This window comes from Rhincodon typus, chromosome 3 (genome assembly GCF_021869965.1).
Source record: "Rhincodon typus isolate 14 chromosome 3, sRhiTyp1.1, whole genome shotgun sequence".
NCBI lineage: Eukaryota > Metazoa > Chordata > Chondrichthyes > Orectolobiformes > Rhincodontidae > Rhincodon > Rhincodon typus.
Window position 1 is genome coordinate 46613161 of NC_063334.1, and position 16810 is coordinate 46629970.

General features: G+C 43.2%; 1 protein-coding gene across 1 annotated transcript in view; it reads right to left on the bottom strand.

The window, feature by feature from the left end:
• LOC109937683 (SH2 domain-containing adapter protein F-like) overlaps positions 1-15086 on the bottom strand; it is a 131822-nt gene extending 116736 nt beyond the window's left edge. Inside the window, exon 1 of the mRNA XM_048595003.1 lies at positions 14504-15086. Within this exon, the coding sequence (XP_048450960.1) occupies positions 14504-14932 (429 nt within the window). The 5' untranslated portion in view covers positions 14933-15086. The remainder of the gene's footprint in view (positions 1-14503) is intronic.
• Positions 15087-16810: the final 1724 nt, after the last annotated feature.

Genomic DNA, 16810 nt, shown 5'->3' on the forward strand with positions numbered 1-16810 from the left:
CCGCTGACTACCAACATCAAATAGATACCATTCCACCAGTACGAGAGTTTTAGAGGGAGCAGAATTCTCAAAATGCATCCAGTTCTGCTTTTTATGCCAGTACTTAGAAAACCCTACACGAGAGCGGGCAGCCCTGGACTTAATATCAGGTAATGAAGGATGAAGGTGGGCAAGTGGGAGAGTATTTTGCATACAGTAATCATAACTCTATTAGATTCAAGACCGTTACAGAAAAGGAAAAGGATGGGCCTGAAATCAAAGTCCTCAAATAGGAAAGGCTGATTTTAATAAGATCAGATATCAGTTGGTCAGAGTAGACTGGGAGCAGATACTTTTGGTACATCCAAGTCAGAACAGTATAGGGTCAACTGTTCTGACAGTTATCAATAAAGGTAATGATGGGACTGACAAATCCTGCGAACCCTGAATGTTGAGGATATAAAGGATCGACTAAAGATAAAAAAGGAGGCTTATGGTAGATATCAAGGGCTCAAAACAGAAGACCTAGAAGGGTTTACAATGTGCAAAAGGGAACTTAAAATGAAATTAGGAGAGCAAAGAGGGCATGAAATGATAATGGCAGGTAAAATAAAGAAAAATCCTAATTTATGTTACACGCACATTCAGGTAAATATTTAAAGAGAAACAATAGGACCCATTAAGGACAACAGAGATAATTTGTAGGTGGAGCCAGCAGATATAGAAAGGGTTCCAAATGAATACTGTGCGTTGGTTCTGGCAAATAGGAAGGACAGTGTAGGTATAGAAATCAGGGAGAAGGTCTGTAATCAGTTACCATGGACAGAGGAAGTTCTGAGTGGTCTGGTAGGCTTGAAAGTAGATAAATTTCCAGGGCCAGATAAAATGTATCACAGATTTTAAGTGAAGCAAGGGAAGAAATAGCAGGGATACTTGCAAAAAATTTTCAGATGTCAGATGACTGGAGGACAGTTTTCAAGAAAAGGAGCAAGGGACAATGGAGGACACTACAGGCCGGTCAGTCTAACCTCAGTGGCAATTAAATTATTAGGAGAAATTCTGAGAGACAGAATTATCCATTGCAGAGGCAAGAATTAATTGAGAACAGTCAACATGGTTTTGTTAAGGGGAAATAGTGTATGACCATCTTAATTGAGTTTTTTGATGGTTAGGTGTTTAGATGAAGGCAATGCATTTGACGAAGTCTGCTTGGACTTCAGCAAGACTTTCACTAAGATTCCACATGTGACACTGATTGTGAAGTTAAGAGTTCATAGTATCCAAGAAAATTTGGCTAATTGTATCCACAATTGGCCGAGTAGTGGGAAACAGATGGTGATGGTCAAGTAGTGTTTTTGGTGACTGGAAATCTGTGTCCAGTGAGGGATCAGTATTTGAGGCCTTTCCGTTTGTGGGTTTTTTAAATAACCAAACTTGAATGTAGGGGGTTGATCAGCAAGTTTATGGATGACAGAAAAATTGGTGCTGTAGTAAGCAGCAAGGAGGATAGCCTTAGATTAGAGGAGAATATAGACTGGATAGTCAGATGGAATAATCAAAGCAGGGAACGAGAGAAACAGTAGATCCCTGGGAAGTACCAAGGTTCAGAGGGACAATGTTGCGTATGTCCACTAGTTCCTCAAGGTAGTGGGCCATGAAGATAAAGTCGTTCGGAAGCCATATGGGATTCATGACTTTAGTGTCATAGAGTCATAGAGATGTACTGCACAGAAACAGACCCTGTGGTCCAACTTCTCCATGCCAACCAGACATCCTATGTAAATCTTGTTCTACTTGCCAGCATTTGGCCCATATCCCTCTAAGCCTGTCCTATTCATATACCCATCCAGAAGCCTTTTAAAGTGTTGTAATTGTACCAGCCTCCACCACTTCCTCTGGCAGCTCATTCCATACATGCACCACCCTCTGTGTGAAGAAGTTACCCTTTAGGTCCCTTCTAAATCTTTCCCCTCTCACCTTAAACCTATGCCCTCTAGTTTTGGACTCCCCCACCCAGGGAAAAGACCTTGGCTGTTTAACCTATCCATGCTCCTCATGATTTTATAAACCTCTACAAGGTTACCCCTCTGCCTCCACCACTTCAGGGAAAATAGCCCCAGCCTATTCAGACTTTCCTTATCACTCAAACCCTCCAATCCTGGCAATATCCTCTTAAATCTTTTCTGAACTCTTTCTAGTTCCACAACAACCTTCCCCTAGCAGGGAAACCAGAATTGCCCACGATACTCCAAAAGTGGCCTAACCAATGTTCTGTACACTGCAACATGACCTCCCAACTCCTATACTCAATGCACTGACCGATAAAGGCAAGCATACTAAATGCCTTCTTCATGATCCTATCTACTCCCCAGGACCATTAAGTGTATAAGTCCTGCCCTGATTTGCCTTACCAAAGTGCTGCACCTCACATTTATCTAAACTAAACTCCATCTGCCACTCTTCAGCCCATTGGCCCACCTGATCAAGATCCCATTGTACTCTGAGGTAACCTTCTTCGCTGTCCACTACACCTCCAATTTTGGTGTCATATGCAAACTTACTAACCATACCTCCTATGTTCACAAACAAATCATTTACATAAGTGACAAAAAGCAGTGGACCCAGCATCAATCTTTGTGGCACACCATTGATCACAGGCCTCCAGTCTGAAAAGCACCCTCCACCACCATCCCGTCTTTTACCTTTGAGCCATAGTCGAAGTATAGAGTTTAAGACAAGGAAGGTGTATGCTCAAATTGTATACAATGTTGGTTAGGCCACAGCATGGGCAGGAAATAGCAATAAGGGATTCATTTTCAGACAGACGACCAGTGACTATCAGAATTCCACAGGGATCAGCATTCAATCCGCAACCGTTTGTTATATATTAATGACTTGGAAGAAGGACATGAATGTACTGCAACCAAATTTGCAGATGATATTAAAATTAGGCAGAAAGGCAAGCTGAGAGAGGAATACAAGTGGTTTCATAGATTCATACAGTGCAGAAAAGGCCCTTCAGCCCATCACGTTTGCACTGGCATAAAGTGCATCAATTGGCCAATTGAGCATTATGTGGAGAAAACGAAGTTTTTCATTTGGAAGGGAGAATAAAGAAAGGATCAAAGATGATAGGGAGAAGGCAGGAGAATGGGTTTGAGAAATATCAGCCATGATCGAATGGCAGAACAGACTCAATGGACCGAGTGGCCTAATTTTGTTCCCTACCTCATGGTCTTATAATAGAGCATTGTTTAAACAGGGAAAAACAGTGGAAATCTGCAACATAGACTTGAGGGTACTTGTGCACACAACACAGAAAGCAAGCACACAGGTGCAGCAGGTAATCAGGAAGGTTAACAGAACATTGGCCCTTATTTCAAGGCAGTTGGAGTATAGAGTATACAAGTCCTATTGCAACTGTATAAAATACTAATTAGACCATATCTGGAGTACTGACAGCAGTTTTGGTCCCCTTATTTCAGGGAAGATTATTTCATTGGGGGTAGTTCACTAGGATGATCCCCAGTGTGGAGAGATTGTTTTATGAACAAAGGTTAACAGTGAGTTCTACTCACTGCAGTAGTGAAGAATGAGAGATGATCTCATTGAAACACGTAGGATTCTTAAAGGACTTGACAGGGTAAGGATGCTGAGAGGATGTTGTTTCACTTCCTGAGGGTAAACTGGAGGATCACAGCACATAGTCTCAGAATTAAGTGCTGCCAGTTTAAGACTGAAAGGAGTAGGAATTTCTTCTCAGAGTTCAGACTCTTTGGAACTCCTTGCCACAGAGAGCTGTGGGGGCAGAGTCTTTATGTATTTGAAGCTAATAAGGATAGATTCTTGTTCAGTAGGCACATCAAGGGTTACAGTTAAAAGGGCAAGAAAATTGAATGTGATCCTATTGAATGGCAAGAGACTGAAGGGCTTACTCTTGTCCCTACTGCATATGGTCTTATCATCTTATGGACTCCTAATTTTTAAACTTACTTTCTCACTCCCTATATTCTGCTTACAGGATCTTATCTTTTTTTAAACTTACCTATGCTGTTTATACTAATGTAGATGACAACCACTGGCTGCTCACCTACCCCTCCAGAACGTTCTGTCAATACCTTGAGACATTCTTGACCTTAGAATCAGGGAGGAAACATACCCTGAGTTTTGTTTATGGTCACAGAAATACCTGTACATTCTCCTTTTGATAGAATCCTCTATTATATGTTAATTTTAATGTTTTTCATGATGATGCAGAGGAGAAAAAAAAAGTTATAAATTGGAAAAACAAGGACAAATAGGAACAACAAGTTCAGGGAATACATGACAAATAGTAGGACCCTGGGAAGATCTTGATATGCATGTACACCATCCTTAAGGTACGAAGACAAGTAGATAAAGTAGCTAAGATGGCATATGGTATGCTTGCCTTTATTAGCCGAGACACAGCTTAACAGCAGGGAAGTTGTGCTGGAAGTGAATAAAATGCTGGTTAGACCACAGCTAAATATTGAGAGATGTTCCGGAATCTACAATTTAGGAGCAATGCAATAGCACTGGAGAAGGGGAGTAGGAAATTTGCCAGGATATTGCCTGGGCTGCAGAAGTTCAGTTATGAAGAAAGATTGGACAAACTGGGGTTTGTTTTGCTTAGAGCAGAGGAGATTGAAAGGGAACATGATTAAAATGAATGAAATTATGAGAAGCATAGATAAGGTGGATAGAAATAAACTTTTCCATTTGATGAAGGGATCAAAGACCATGGGGCATAGATTTAAGGTAAGAAGATTTAAGGCAGAAGATTTAAAGGAGATATGAGCAAAAGCTTTTATACCAAGAGTAGTGGAAATCTCAAACAACTCCTCCTTGCTCTTAAATACTATGACTCGAATAAGAAAGGCAAGTGAAATATTTGCCTCCTGAACTACTTTATCCACTAGTATTGATACCTTAAGTGACCAGTGTGCATACACATCAAGGTCCCTCTGATCCTCAGTGTTTCCCAGGGTACTACAGGTCATTGTGTACTCCCATGCCTTGTTTGCCCTCCTGCCTTTCACCTTATAATTACGTCCCCTGGTTATTGAATCTTTAGCAAAGGAGAACAGCTGCATTCTATCAGCCCTGTCCACACACCTCAATCTTATATATCTCTATCAGATTCTTCCTTAACTTTCTATGCTCCAAGGAAAATAACCCATACTTATCAAGCCTCGCTTCGTAGCTAAGATGTTCCATCCTAGGCAACATCCTCGTAAATCTCCACTGCCCCCTCTCCAATGTAATCACACCCATCCTGCAGTGTGGTGACCAGAACTGCACAGCATTCCAGCTGTGGCCTAACTAACATCTTGTACAGCGACAACATTATATTCCTGCTTTTATAACCTATGTCTTGACTGATAAGGGCAACCTCTTAGCTAATCAACGAGTAGTGTTGCTTGCAGTAAAACATGGACTATGTTCTGGAGCGATAAGTGTTAAGTAACATTCATACCATACAAGTGCAATGATCATCTCCAATCAAAGAGAATCTAACCATCGCCCTTGACATTCAACACCAGGTGCTTCTCCAACAATATCCTCCTAGTCACTATTAACAGGAAACATAGCCCGCTTGGTCTAATAAACAATGACTATCAGAGCAGGTCAGAAACTAAGTATTCTGTGACAAATGATTCACCGCCTGATGCCCTCTCCTCAAAAGCCTCTCCACTATCCACAAGACATGGGTCAGAAGTTTGATAAAAAAAACTGTCCATTGCATGGATAAAGGCAGATTCAAGAACAAAAATATCACTACTGCACAGTTCATCACCCTGCACACTACAAACTTTGTTCACTACATCATAGCTTCTGCAACTGCACATTGACAAACAACAACCTCTACTGCCCACAGGACCAACAGCAATAGACTCATGGGAAAACCACCTCTTGCAAGATCCCCTTTAATTCACACACCATGCCTTGGAAAAAGTGAAGGTATGGTCCTCTGTCAATGGGCCAAAATCTTGGAATTCCTCCCCAGTATCACTGTGGCTGAACTTCAATCACATGGACTGCAGCAATTTAAGAAGGGATTTCACTACCATTCTCTCAATAAATTGGAGATGGGCAAGAATGTCAATCTTGCCAGCGGTGCCCACATTCCATTAATGAGTTTTTAAAAAAGAAAACTTCATCTACACGAGTGGCTTCATTCAATTGAACTTGTTAGACAAAACTGTCCTTTACAAGTCTATTCTGGTGTTCTCTGACCAGCTGATATTTGCCTACATAACTAGTTTTCCTGGTCCCGATTGCAAATTCTTGTAACTAACCCATAAGAGATGTGAATCTATAACTTCCTGATTGCACTCACCAACCCAACTGTAAATCAGTGTCATCAGAAACTTTTCAATCCAAGGGGGCAACTCTTGAAAGAAAAACTTGGAAGATCAAACCAAAGCATTCCTCATGTATTTTGTACATTCTTCATTTCCTTAACTCCTTTCAGTGCAAACCATCAGTCTTCAGGATTGTCCAACTTCAGTCTTATTGTTTTGTCTATTTTTAGTTGAATTAAGTTTAGTGAATTCCAACCCTTTGATTTATTTATTTGTAGTTGTCCCTCTGGCACTTTTTCTTCTTTATGTCCATCGAAGATAGATACATATCCATTAAGAAATTGCCATTTCAAAGAAAAGAACAAAGAAAATCACAGCACAGGAACAGACCCTTCAGCTCTCCAAGCCTGCACTGACATGCTGTCCTTCACAACTAAAACCCCCTACCCTTCCAGGGACCGTATCCCTCTATTCCCACCCAATCGATGTATTTGTCAAGACACCCTTTAAAAGTACTATCGTATCTACTTCCACTAACCCCCCCCAACCCCTGGCAGCGAGTTCCAAGCACCTACCATTATCTGTGTAAAAAAAACTTGCCTCGTACATCACCTATGCCCCCCTAGTAACTGACTCTTCCACGTGGGAAAAGGCTTCTGACTATCCACTCGTTCCACGTCCGTCATTATCTTGTAGATCTCTATCAAGTCACCCCTCAACCTCCGTCATTCCAGTTAGAACAACCCAAGTTTCTCCAACCTCTGCTCATGCCCTCCATACCAGGCAACATCCTGTTAAATCTTTTCTGTACCCTCTCTAAAGCCACCACATCCTTCTGGTAGTGTGGCGACCAGAATTGAACACAATATTCAAAATGCGGCCTAACTAAAGGTTCTATAAAGCTGCGACATTACCTGCCAACTTTTAAACCCAATGCCCCAGGCAATGAAGGCAAGTATGCTGGATGCCTTGTTGAAAACCATTTCCACCTGTGTTGCCACTTTCAGTGACCTGTGTACCTGAGCACCCAGATCCCTCTGCGTATCAGTACTGCTAAGGGTTCTACCATTTACTGCATATTTTCCATCTGGATTAGACCTTCCAAAGTGCATTACCTCACATTTTTCCACTTAAACTCCATCTGCCATCTCTCTGCCCAAGTCACCAACGGTTCTATATCCTGTATCCTTTGACGGTCCTGATTGCTATCTGCAATTCCACCAACCTGCGTATCATCGGCAAACTTACTAATCAGACCAGTCACTTTCTCCTCCAAATATATATTTTGCAAACAGCAGTCGGTCCTAACACTGATCCCTGAAGAATGCCACTAGTCACAGCCCTCCATTCAGAAACGCACCCTTCCACTGCTATCCTCTGTCTTCTAAGACCGAGCCAGTTTATTATCCAACTTGCAAGTTTACCTCTGACCCCGTGTGACTTTACTTTCTGTATGAGCCTGCCATGAGGGACCTTGTCAAAGGCCTTACTCAAGTCCATGTCAACAACATCCACTGCCCTACCCTCACTGATCATTTTCGTCACTTCCTGAAAAAACTCAACCAAGTTAGTGAGACACGACCTCCCCTTCATAAAGCCTTGTTGCCTCTCGCTAATATGCCCACTTATTTCCAATTAGCAGTAAATCCTGTCTCGAAAGATCCTCTCCAATAATTTCCCTACCAGTGATGTAAGGCTAACCGGCCCAAAATTAGCTGGATTATCCTTACCACCCATCTTAAACAAAGGAACAACATTGCCTATTCTCCAATCCTCTGGGATCTCCCCTATCGCCAGTGAGGATACAAAGATTTCCCTCATGGCCCCAGCAATTTCCTCCCTTGCCTCTCTCAGTATTCTGGGGTATATCCCGTCAGGCCTTGGGGACTTGCCTACCTTACTGTTTTTCAAGACCCCCAATACCTCCTCCCTTTTGATCTCAACATGACCCAAACAATCTACATACCCTTCCCCAGACTCATCATCCACCAAGTTCTTCTCTATGGTGAGTACTGACGCAAAGTACTCATTTAATACCTCACCCATTTCCTCTGGCTCCACACATAAATTCCCTTCCCTGTCCTTGAGTGGGCCAACTGTCTCCCTGGCTACCCTCTCGCTCTTTATAAATGTGTAAAAAGCCTTGAGACTTTCCTTAATCCTGTTGGCCAATGACTTCATGATCCCTTTAGCCCTCCTAACTCCTTGCTTAACTTTCTTTTGACTTTCCTCGTTTCCACCCTTGCTTTGTGTGTTCCCAGCCTCCTAGCCTTGACAAACGCTTCCTTTTTCTTTTTGATAAGGTTCACAATATCTCATTATCCAACGTTCTCTAAACTTGCCATACTTATCTTTCACCCTTACAGGAACGTGCCAGTCCTGGGTTCCCAGCAACTTACACTTGAAAGCTTCCCACATACCAGATGTTGATTTTCCCTCCAACATCTGCCTCCAATCTACATTCTTCAGTTCCTGCCTAATATTGTTGTAATTAGCCTTCCCCCAATTTAGCACCTTCACCTGCCAACTACACCTACCTTTATCCATCAGTATCTTAAAGCTCAAAGTGATCACTGTTACCGATCTGCTCCCCTACTGAGACATCGACCATATGGCCAGGCTCATTCCCCAATACTATGTTCAGTATGGCTCCTTCCCTAGTTGGACTGTCTACATACTGTTTCAAGAAGCCCTCCTGTACGCTACTTACAAATTCTGCCCCAAGCAGTAAGTGAGACCCAGCCAATATATGGGAAGTTGAAATCACCCATGACAAAAATCCTGTTACTTTGACATCTTGCCAAAATCTGCCTTCATATCTGTTCTTCTATCTCCTGCTGGCTGTTGGGAGGCCTATAGTAAACCCCAAACATTGTGATTGCACCCTTCCTGTTCCTGAGCTCTACCCATGTCGCGTCGCTGTATGAGCCATCTGAGGTGTCCTCCCGCACTACAGCTGTGATATTTTCCTTAACAAGTAGTGCAACTCCTCCACCCTCTTTACAACCCCTCTATCCTGCCTGAAACATCTGTATCCTGGAATGTTAAGCTGCCAATCCTGTCTCTCCCTTAACCAAGTCTCTGTGATAGCAACATCATAATTCCAAGTACTAGTCCAAGCTGTAATCTCATCTGCCTTACTTGTTATACTTGACAACAGCCCGTCCGCAAAACGACCTTCCAGAAGCACTGATGCAGATCTTCCCCATGTCAACCAATCAACGTCACCACTCTGCTGCCCTCTTCCATTTCCTTAGTTTCAACAGGATGGCACAAACATGTTTAGGCAACCTCTCGAGCTTGCTCTAATAACAGCTATGTGACCTCAACCTCTTTTAGCATTTGCTGTTCTAAACTTTGTACTAAAATCATTCTCAAAACCGGACACCCTCACACTTGGGCATTTTGAATTCTACCCAGCAGCCACAATACAGGGGAGCAGTCTGCAATCACAAAATATGGACAAAAATATCCCACAAAGAGCAAGAAGGAAAATAAAAAGTGCACACAACTGGTGAAAGAATGAGGTGTGTACATCACTGACAGCTGCCAAATACAGTGGAAGAGGGCAGCTTTTCAAACAGGAATTCACACCAGGGAACATACAACTGAGAATACTTTCATTCAGCTGATCTTTGGGTTAGGTCTTAGATCAACAACACAAATCGTAAAAAAAAGCACGATCCTTGAATCCATGGTATTTTGATGCAAAGAATTCACCTCCCCCGATACTTGCTTTCAGCTCAATTGGAAACAAAGCAAAATAACAAGCTCTTCCCAATGTTTCAAAGCTCAAGAGCCATAAAACAATGAGTTTTAAGATGAGAGACAGTAATTTTTAATTTATCATGTTATGACATCTCCACAGTAGGAGAGACTTGAACCCAGGCCTTCTAGTTCAAAGACAAGGATTCCACCACTGTGCCATATATATCAGAGAGTACAGGGCAAGGTATTTTGTAGTATCCTTGACATGTATAGGTTACTTGAACATTGTTATTGCTTTCCCAGTCTTTTTAATTGCCCAATCTACAGCTTAGCCAGCCATTGTACCATGGACTTGGCTCTGGCTGCACAGAGGACTGTCACTCTTTTCAGCATCGTAGGAGGGAGCAAATATCCCTGTCGTTTAGAATACTGGACCAAAATCCCTGGATTCTTAACAGAACTTTTAAAACAAAAAGAAAAGCAGCTAGGCTGTGCTTTGGAATACAATATCACAGGGACAGCTGCCTGGAACCATGGTTCAGTTAGAAATCCTATTCACGTCTTAGCCCTATGGGAACAATGAACTAGACCTAAGACAACAACTTCAGACATCTTGGAATCAGAGGTACCAAGGCATTCAACCTGAATTAATATTCATTTGCAGAAATACTAGACATTCCACTCAATCAAAACACGTTTACACCTAATCTAAACTATTAGGAAGCCAATTCACCACAAAGGGGACAACAGAAACACAATGAAGGACACAGTATAACTGCTGGCCCTGATCTAGGAGTGAGAGAGCCATCCCCACCAGCTACCAACAGAAGAAGGATCCCAAATAGCTACTCTCCCCGAGTACTCTCTGCACAGCTATCTTACTGAAGCCTACTGTCACAGGGCTGGTCTGTACCAGGGGAATCAATGGCAACCGACCATGACCTCCGAAAACCACTGACATGACTGACAAGGCCTCAGACACATCCTGAGGTGAAAAACGGCTCATGAAACCACCACAAAGTAAGAAAAGCCAAGTTTTCAATCAGACCGAACGCCATCCGAAGTCTTCAGTGAAGCACTGGCTACAGCAAGTGGGAACAGCCAGCTGTATTTCAAAATTTTGTTTATCCCCAGTGGGGAGCCTATTTCCTCGAGACCCAAAGTATCTAACCTAGCTAGCAGGGAGGGGAAGGTGGGTTGGTGACAGTGCAGGGAAGCCCTAGGTCAGAAAGTCTGATTAAAATGTCTGTGTTTGAGACTACTGTTTAGTTTCTAATAATAATTAGCCTGTGTTAAGTTAATAATTGATAGTGTCAGTTTCACTGTTTTAAATTTGCCTTTTTAACTCTTGTATTCACCTTTGTTTTATTTCCCTATTTATTACTTTTGCCTTTTTATTTCTTGTAATATACTAGTCTTTGCATTTAATAAACGCAGAGATTCTTTGCCCTGAAACACCTGTCTACTGCCTTCTTCATTTCACATTCCTAATTTAAGTCCAGTGTCAGAACCAGGGATCTGGGAGTGATTCGAACCACCAAAAAAAATCAGCAGATTACTGATCACAAATGACAATCCCTACAGCATTCAGAATAGAGTACCAGTTGGAAAGCACAATGATCCCACATAGTCCTCCTTAACTGCCTGGCCGTCACATATTTGCCCTGTTCCTACAACCCTCAAGTTGCAAAGCAGCCACGTGTACAGATTGTAAATACGGCGCAGGGGTGTCACATGCTGCTCAAACCCCAAAATCCAGAATTTGAGTTCCTGCAACAGACAATTCCTGAATACACAGTTATCCAAGACACGAGAACCATTCTAAAACTTCCCACATAAAATAGAATGTGTGCCACAAGTTCAGGTTATCCTGCTATAGGGTCAGTTTGTTGGCCTGTAAAACCCTATTTAAATACATGAAGACTCAGCAATTAACTGATCCTTTCTACCAACATGCATTTATTTTTATAAAGGAGGTTACTTATAACATTTTACTTAACTTTTATCTAAAAAGATATAAATTTTAATTTACTGACATAATGAAAATCATTGAGCATTACTATGCTTGCTTATTTAATGGTAACTTTAATGAGTTCAAAAACGATGGCCAATGTGAAAGTCAAGGATGTATTTCACCCTGCCCCTATTAACTAATTCATTTGTCATTAAACCTATATTTAAATCACATATGGCACACAGTTCTCAGTTTGACAGTACAGTAATAATATTGCTCAACTAGATTTCCAGGGCTTAAGTTCAAGAAATTTCACTACAACTCCTCTACAGTGCTAAATTACCTTCCATGCCAACAGTGGACAGTACAAACTTGATTTACAGGCTTGATATTCAACCTGACATTTGAGAAGTTCTTGGCTTACATTTTAAAAAATAATCAGGAACCCTCTGATTGCAAAAGAACCAACACTTAATAATGCCAATGCAAGGGAAACCAGATGTTGGCATAAACGAAGGGAACAACTACTAGGCTGCTACTTAATCAGCACTTTAATGATATTACAGCATTTTTTTTTAAATTCACTTGTGGGATGTGAGCATCACTAGCTGCTCCAGCATTTATTGCCCATCTCTCGTTTCCCCCGAGAAGGCGGTAGTGAGCTGTCTTCTTGAACCACTGCAGTCCATGTGCTGTAGGTAGACTTACAATGCCATTGGGAAGGGAATTCCAGGGTTTTGACTCAAGGATACTGAAGGAACGACAACACGGTGGCTCAGTGGTTAGCATAACTGCCTCACAGCGCCAGGGAGCCAGGTTCAATGCCACCCTCAGGCGACTGTCTGTGTGGAGTATGCACATTCTCCCTGCATCTGCGTGGGTTTCCTCCCACAGTCCACAGATGTGGAGGCTAGGTGGACTGGCCATGCTAAATTGCTTGTAGTGTTCAGGATGTGTACATTAGGTGGGTTATAGGGAGATGGGTCTGGGTGGGATGGTCTGAGGGTCGGTGTGGACTTGTCGAGCCGAAGGGCCTGCTTCCACAATGTATGGATTCTATGGTTCTATGTCTCCAAGTGAGGAACAGAGTGTTGCTTGGAAAGGAACTTGCAAAGTGAAGGAATTCCCATGTATCTGCTGTCCTTATCTTTCTAGATGGAAGTGTTTGTGGGTTTGGATGGTGCCGTCTGCAGAGCCTTGATGAATTTCTGCAACTCACCTCGTAGATGGTATACATTACTGCTACTGAACACCAGGTTGGTAATGCCTGTATTGTCTGGAATGCACTAGTTGGACCATAAGGACACACATGCAAACTTGAGAGAACTCGTTGTGAGCTAGGAGACAAAATGTTCCAGACAATGCACGGAGTCCTCCAATCTCCCCAAACTTGCCTCTCTCTCCACTTGTAAGCATTAGCAGGATTAAAGTCCTGTTTAGTGCTAAAATTAAATTCTTTTGGGATCTTGCCTCTCAAAGACATCACAAGAAAAGTATGGCCTCCTAATATTGTCACTTGAAGAGTAATTCAGAAACCTAAGTAATGTTCTAGGGACCAGGGTTCAAATCCCAAAGAAAAAAAAACCGCAGAATTGTTATGGTGCAGAGAGTGGGCCATTTGGCCCAACATCCCTGCATTGACTATCTTCTGCCAAATGAAGATATTGTTCACAATTCCAAATTCACACAACCTTCCACAGTACCAGTAAAAACCAGCTCATCCTTTGCTCTAATGAAAGCCCTACACACCTCTGCAACCAAATGTTCAAAACTTCATGAACAGCTACAACCAGCGTCTCATTTTATAGTGCAGATTTGTTATCTTTGGACTGTGGGAGGAAACCCACGAAGACACAGGGAGAACGTGCAAACTCCAGACAGTCGCCCGAGGGTGGAATTCAAATTCTGTCAAGTCGCCTCTTAAGATTTGGACTGTTGTCCCCACACTTACCGAGGGTCCCTGGAGGGCGGGTCCAGCGACATTCCGACTACATCACTGTCCCCCTGGATAGTGGCAATCCCAGACCTTGGCAAATCACAGAAATCATAGGAACCCCTGATATTTCTGCGAGACCAATCCTTAACGGAAATCATTCTATGTTTGAAAGTACTTGCTCAATAACACATGGAAAAAATGAAGGCGACGGGAACAATCGGCAGAAAAGTCGTTCACACCCTGCTAAAGTGAAATATCACTCCAAAAATGATTCACTGTATCATCGAGGATTTGTAGGAAGACAACGGCCCGGTTTTGTCCGGAATCATTGATGGCAAACGAAGTCAGACCTCGATGTTCAGAAAGTATTTTGTAAATATTACAATCGAATGTTGTCCTGGGAAACAATTCCTACAAGTGGTGTAACATTCAAGTTAATTTTTTTTGTTTACATATATTATGAAAAGTATTCCGGCGGTGGAGAATACGTGATTGACGTATTTAAGAATGTGCTGAAATTAAGAGGAGAAAAGTAGCGTAAGAGTGTGTAACAAACCAGTTCACAGGAGAGCAGCTGACAATCTGTAAAGTGTGACTCACCCGGTCCTTCGTGAGGTCGTTGTGCTGGGGTTTTTGCACTTTCTTGCAGTTGCTGCTGTGGTTCCAGCTGATGGTTGCGCTGCGTGCCGGGGAGGGACTGTCGACTTTAATGAGCCGATGTTTTGTGGAGTTGCAGTTGCTAGTTTCGGCTCTCTCACTGTTGCTACGGTAAAAGGGCCGCTCTTCAGGCAGTTGGCTCTGCCGAGCAGTCCTTACTCTCCGCAGGCTGAACGCCTGCCACCCGCTGTAAGGATCCTCAAAATCTCGCTCTTTCTGCAGTCGGTAGGCTCTGAGCATGAACTCGGTGTCAGTCCGAGCCGGAGTCCCGCTGGCCCCTTCCCACCCCCCAAGCTCCGACTTCGCTGCCCGCGGAGAGCTGCGCCCCTTGTGCCTACCCCAGTTCAGGTACTCCCGAAGCCACTTGGCCATAACCGTAGACCCTAAACTCCACCACTCCAGTCAGCTCCTGTTTGCTCCGTTCCAAACGACACACACTGCCGCTTCACTCTTCGTCTACTCCGCAACCAGTAAAGCCAACGAGGCTCCGCCCATCCCCTTCACTTCACTTCCCTTCCTCACTGCGATATCCTCGCTCCCAACCCTCCCCCAAATCCCTACGTCTTTGCACCCAAATGTCCTAACCCAATCACTCCCTCACCCAACTAAATTAACCCTCCTCCACTCGGATTCCCCTCCTCCAATTTAGCGTACCTTTTCTCAAGGTTTCCACTCAACTTCGACACCACATCCCTCCTTTAACTATTCAACTCCCACCACCCATTCAACACTGAGTCCCCTTTGTTCTCCCCCACAACATTCTGCCCCTCTTTCTCTCCAGCAAATCTGTTCTCTCCCCATTTCTCCCCCCTTCCCCCCAGCTCTGCCTGTCCCCACTCTCTACGAGCCCCTTCCCTCCCCATTCGCCTTCCGCTAAGATGCATGGAATCCATGATGACTTGGCGGTGTGGATTCAAAATTGGCTCGCCCATAGAAGGCAGAGGGTAGCAGTGGAAGGGTGTTTTCTCAGGCCGGAGGTCAGTGACTCGTGGTGTTTGCCAGGATCCATACTTGGACATCTGCTGGTTAGGATATATATAAATGATTTGGATGAAAATGTACATGGGTGTTAGTAAGTTTACAGATGTTATAAAGATCGGTGGAGTTGTATAGAATGTTGTCAACAGACATAGTTGCAAGTATAGGCAGAGAAATGGCAGATGGAGTTTAATTTGTGTAAATTTGAGGTGTTGCACTTTGGGAAATCAAATGTTAAGGAAAAGTATACAGTTAATGGCAGCAACCTGAACAGTATTGATGTATAGAGGGATTTTGGGGTTCAAGTCCATAGCTCCCTGAAAGTGGCCATGCAAATAGATAGGGTGGTAATGAAGGCCTTTATTGGTCAGGGAATTGAGTACAAGTGTCAGGATGTTGTGTAGCAGCTTTACAGGACTTTAGTTTGGCCACAGTTAGAGTATTGCATTCAGTTCAGGTCACTATATTATATAGAGGCTTTGGAGAGGGTGCAGAAGAGATTTTCCAGGATGCTGCTGGATTAGAGGGTATGAGCTATAAGGAAAGGCTAGAAAAACTCAGGTTGTTTTCTCTGGAACAGTGGAGGCTGTGGGGACCCATGATAGACATCTGTAAAATTAGGAGATGCATAGATAGGGTTGATGGTCAGAATCTTTTTCCCAGAGTTGAAATGTCTAAAACCAGGGGGCATGCATTTCAGGTGAGAGGAATGAAGTTCAAAGGAGATGTGAGGGGTAAGTTTTTTATGCAGAGAGTGGTAGGAGTCTAGAACGTGCTATCAGGGGTGGTGGTGAAGGCAGGTACGATAGAGGCATTTAAGGGATTTTTAGATAAGCACATGAATATCATAGATCATAGAATCCCTACAGTGTGGAAATAGGCCATTCAATCCAACAAGTCCACACCAACCCATCCCCCTATAACCCACTTAATCTTCACATCCCTGAACACTATGTGCAATTTAGCATGGCCAATCCACCGAGCCTGCACATCTTTGAACTGTGGGAGGAAACCGGAGCACCTGGAGGAAACCCACGCAGACACAGGGAGAATATGCAAACTCCACACACACAGTTGCCCGGTGGTGGAAACAAACCCGGGTCCCTGGTGCTGTGAGGCAGCAGTGCTAACCACTGAGCCACCATGCCACCCTAAAGGAATGGAAGGATATGGATCAAGGGCAGGGCAGAAGGAATTAATTTAATTTTGTCATATTCGGCACGACATTGTGCACCGAAGGGCCTGCTCCTGTGCTAAACAGATCTATATTCT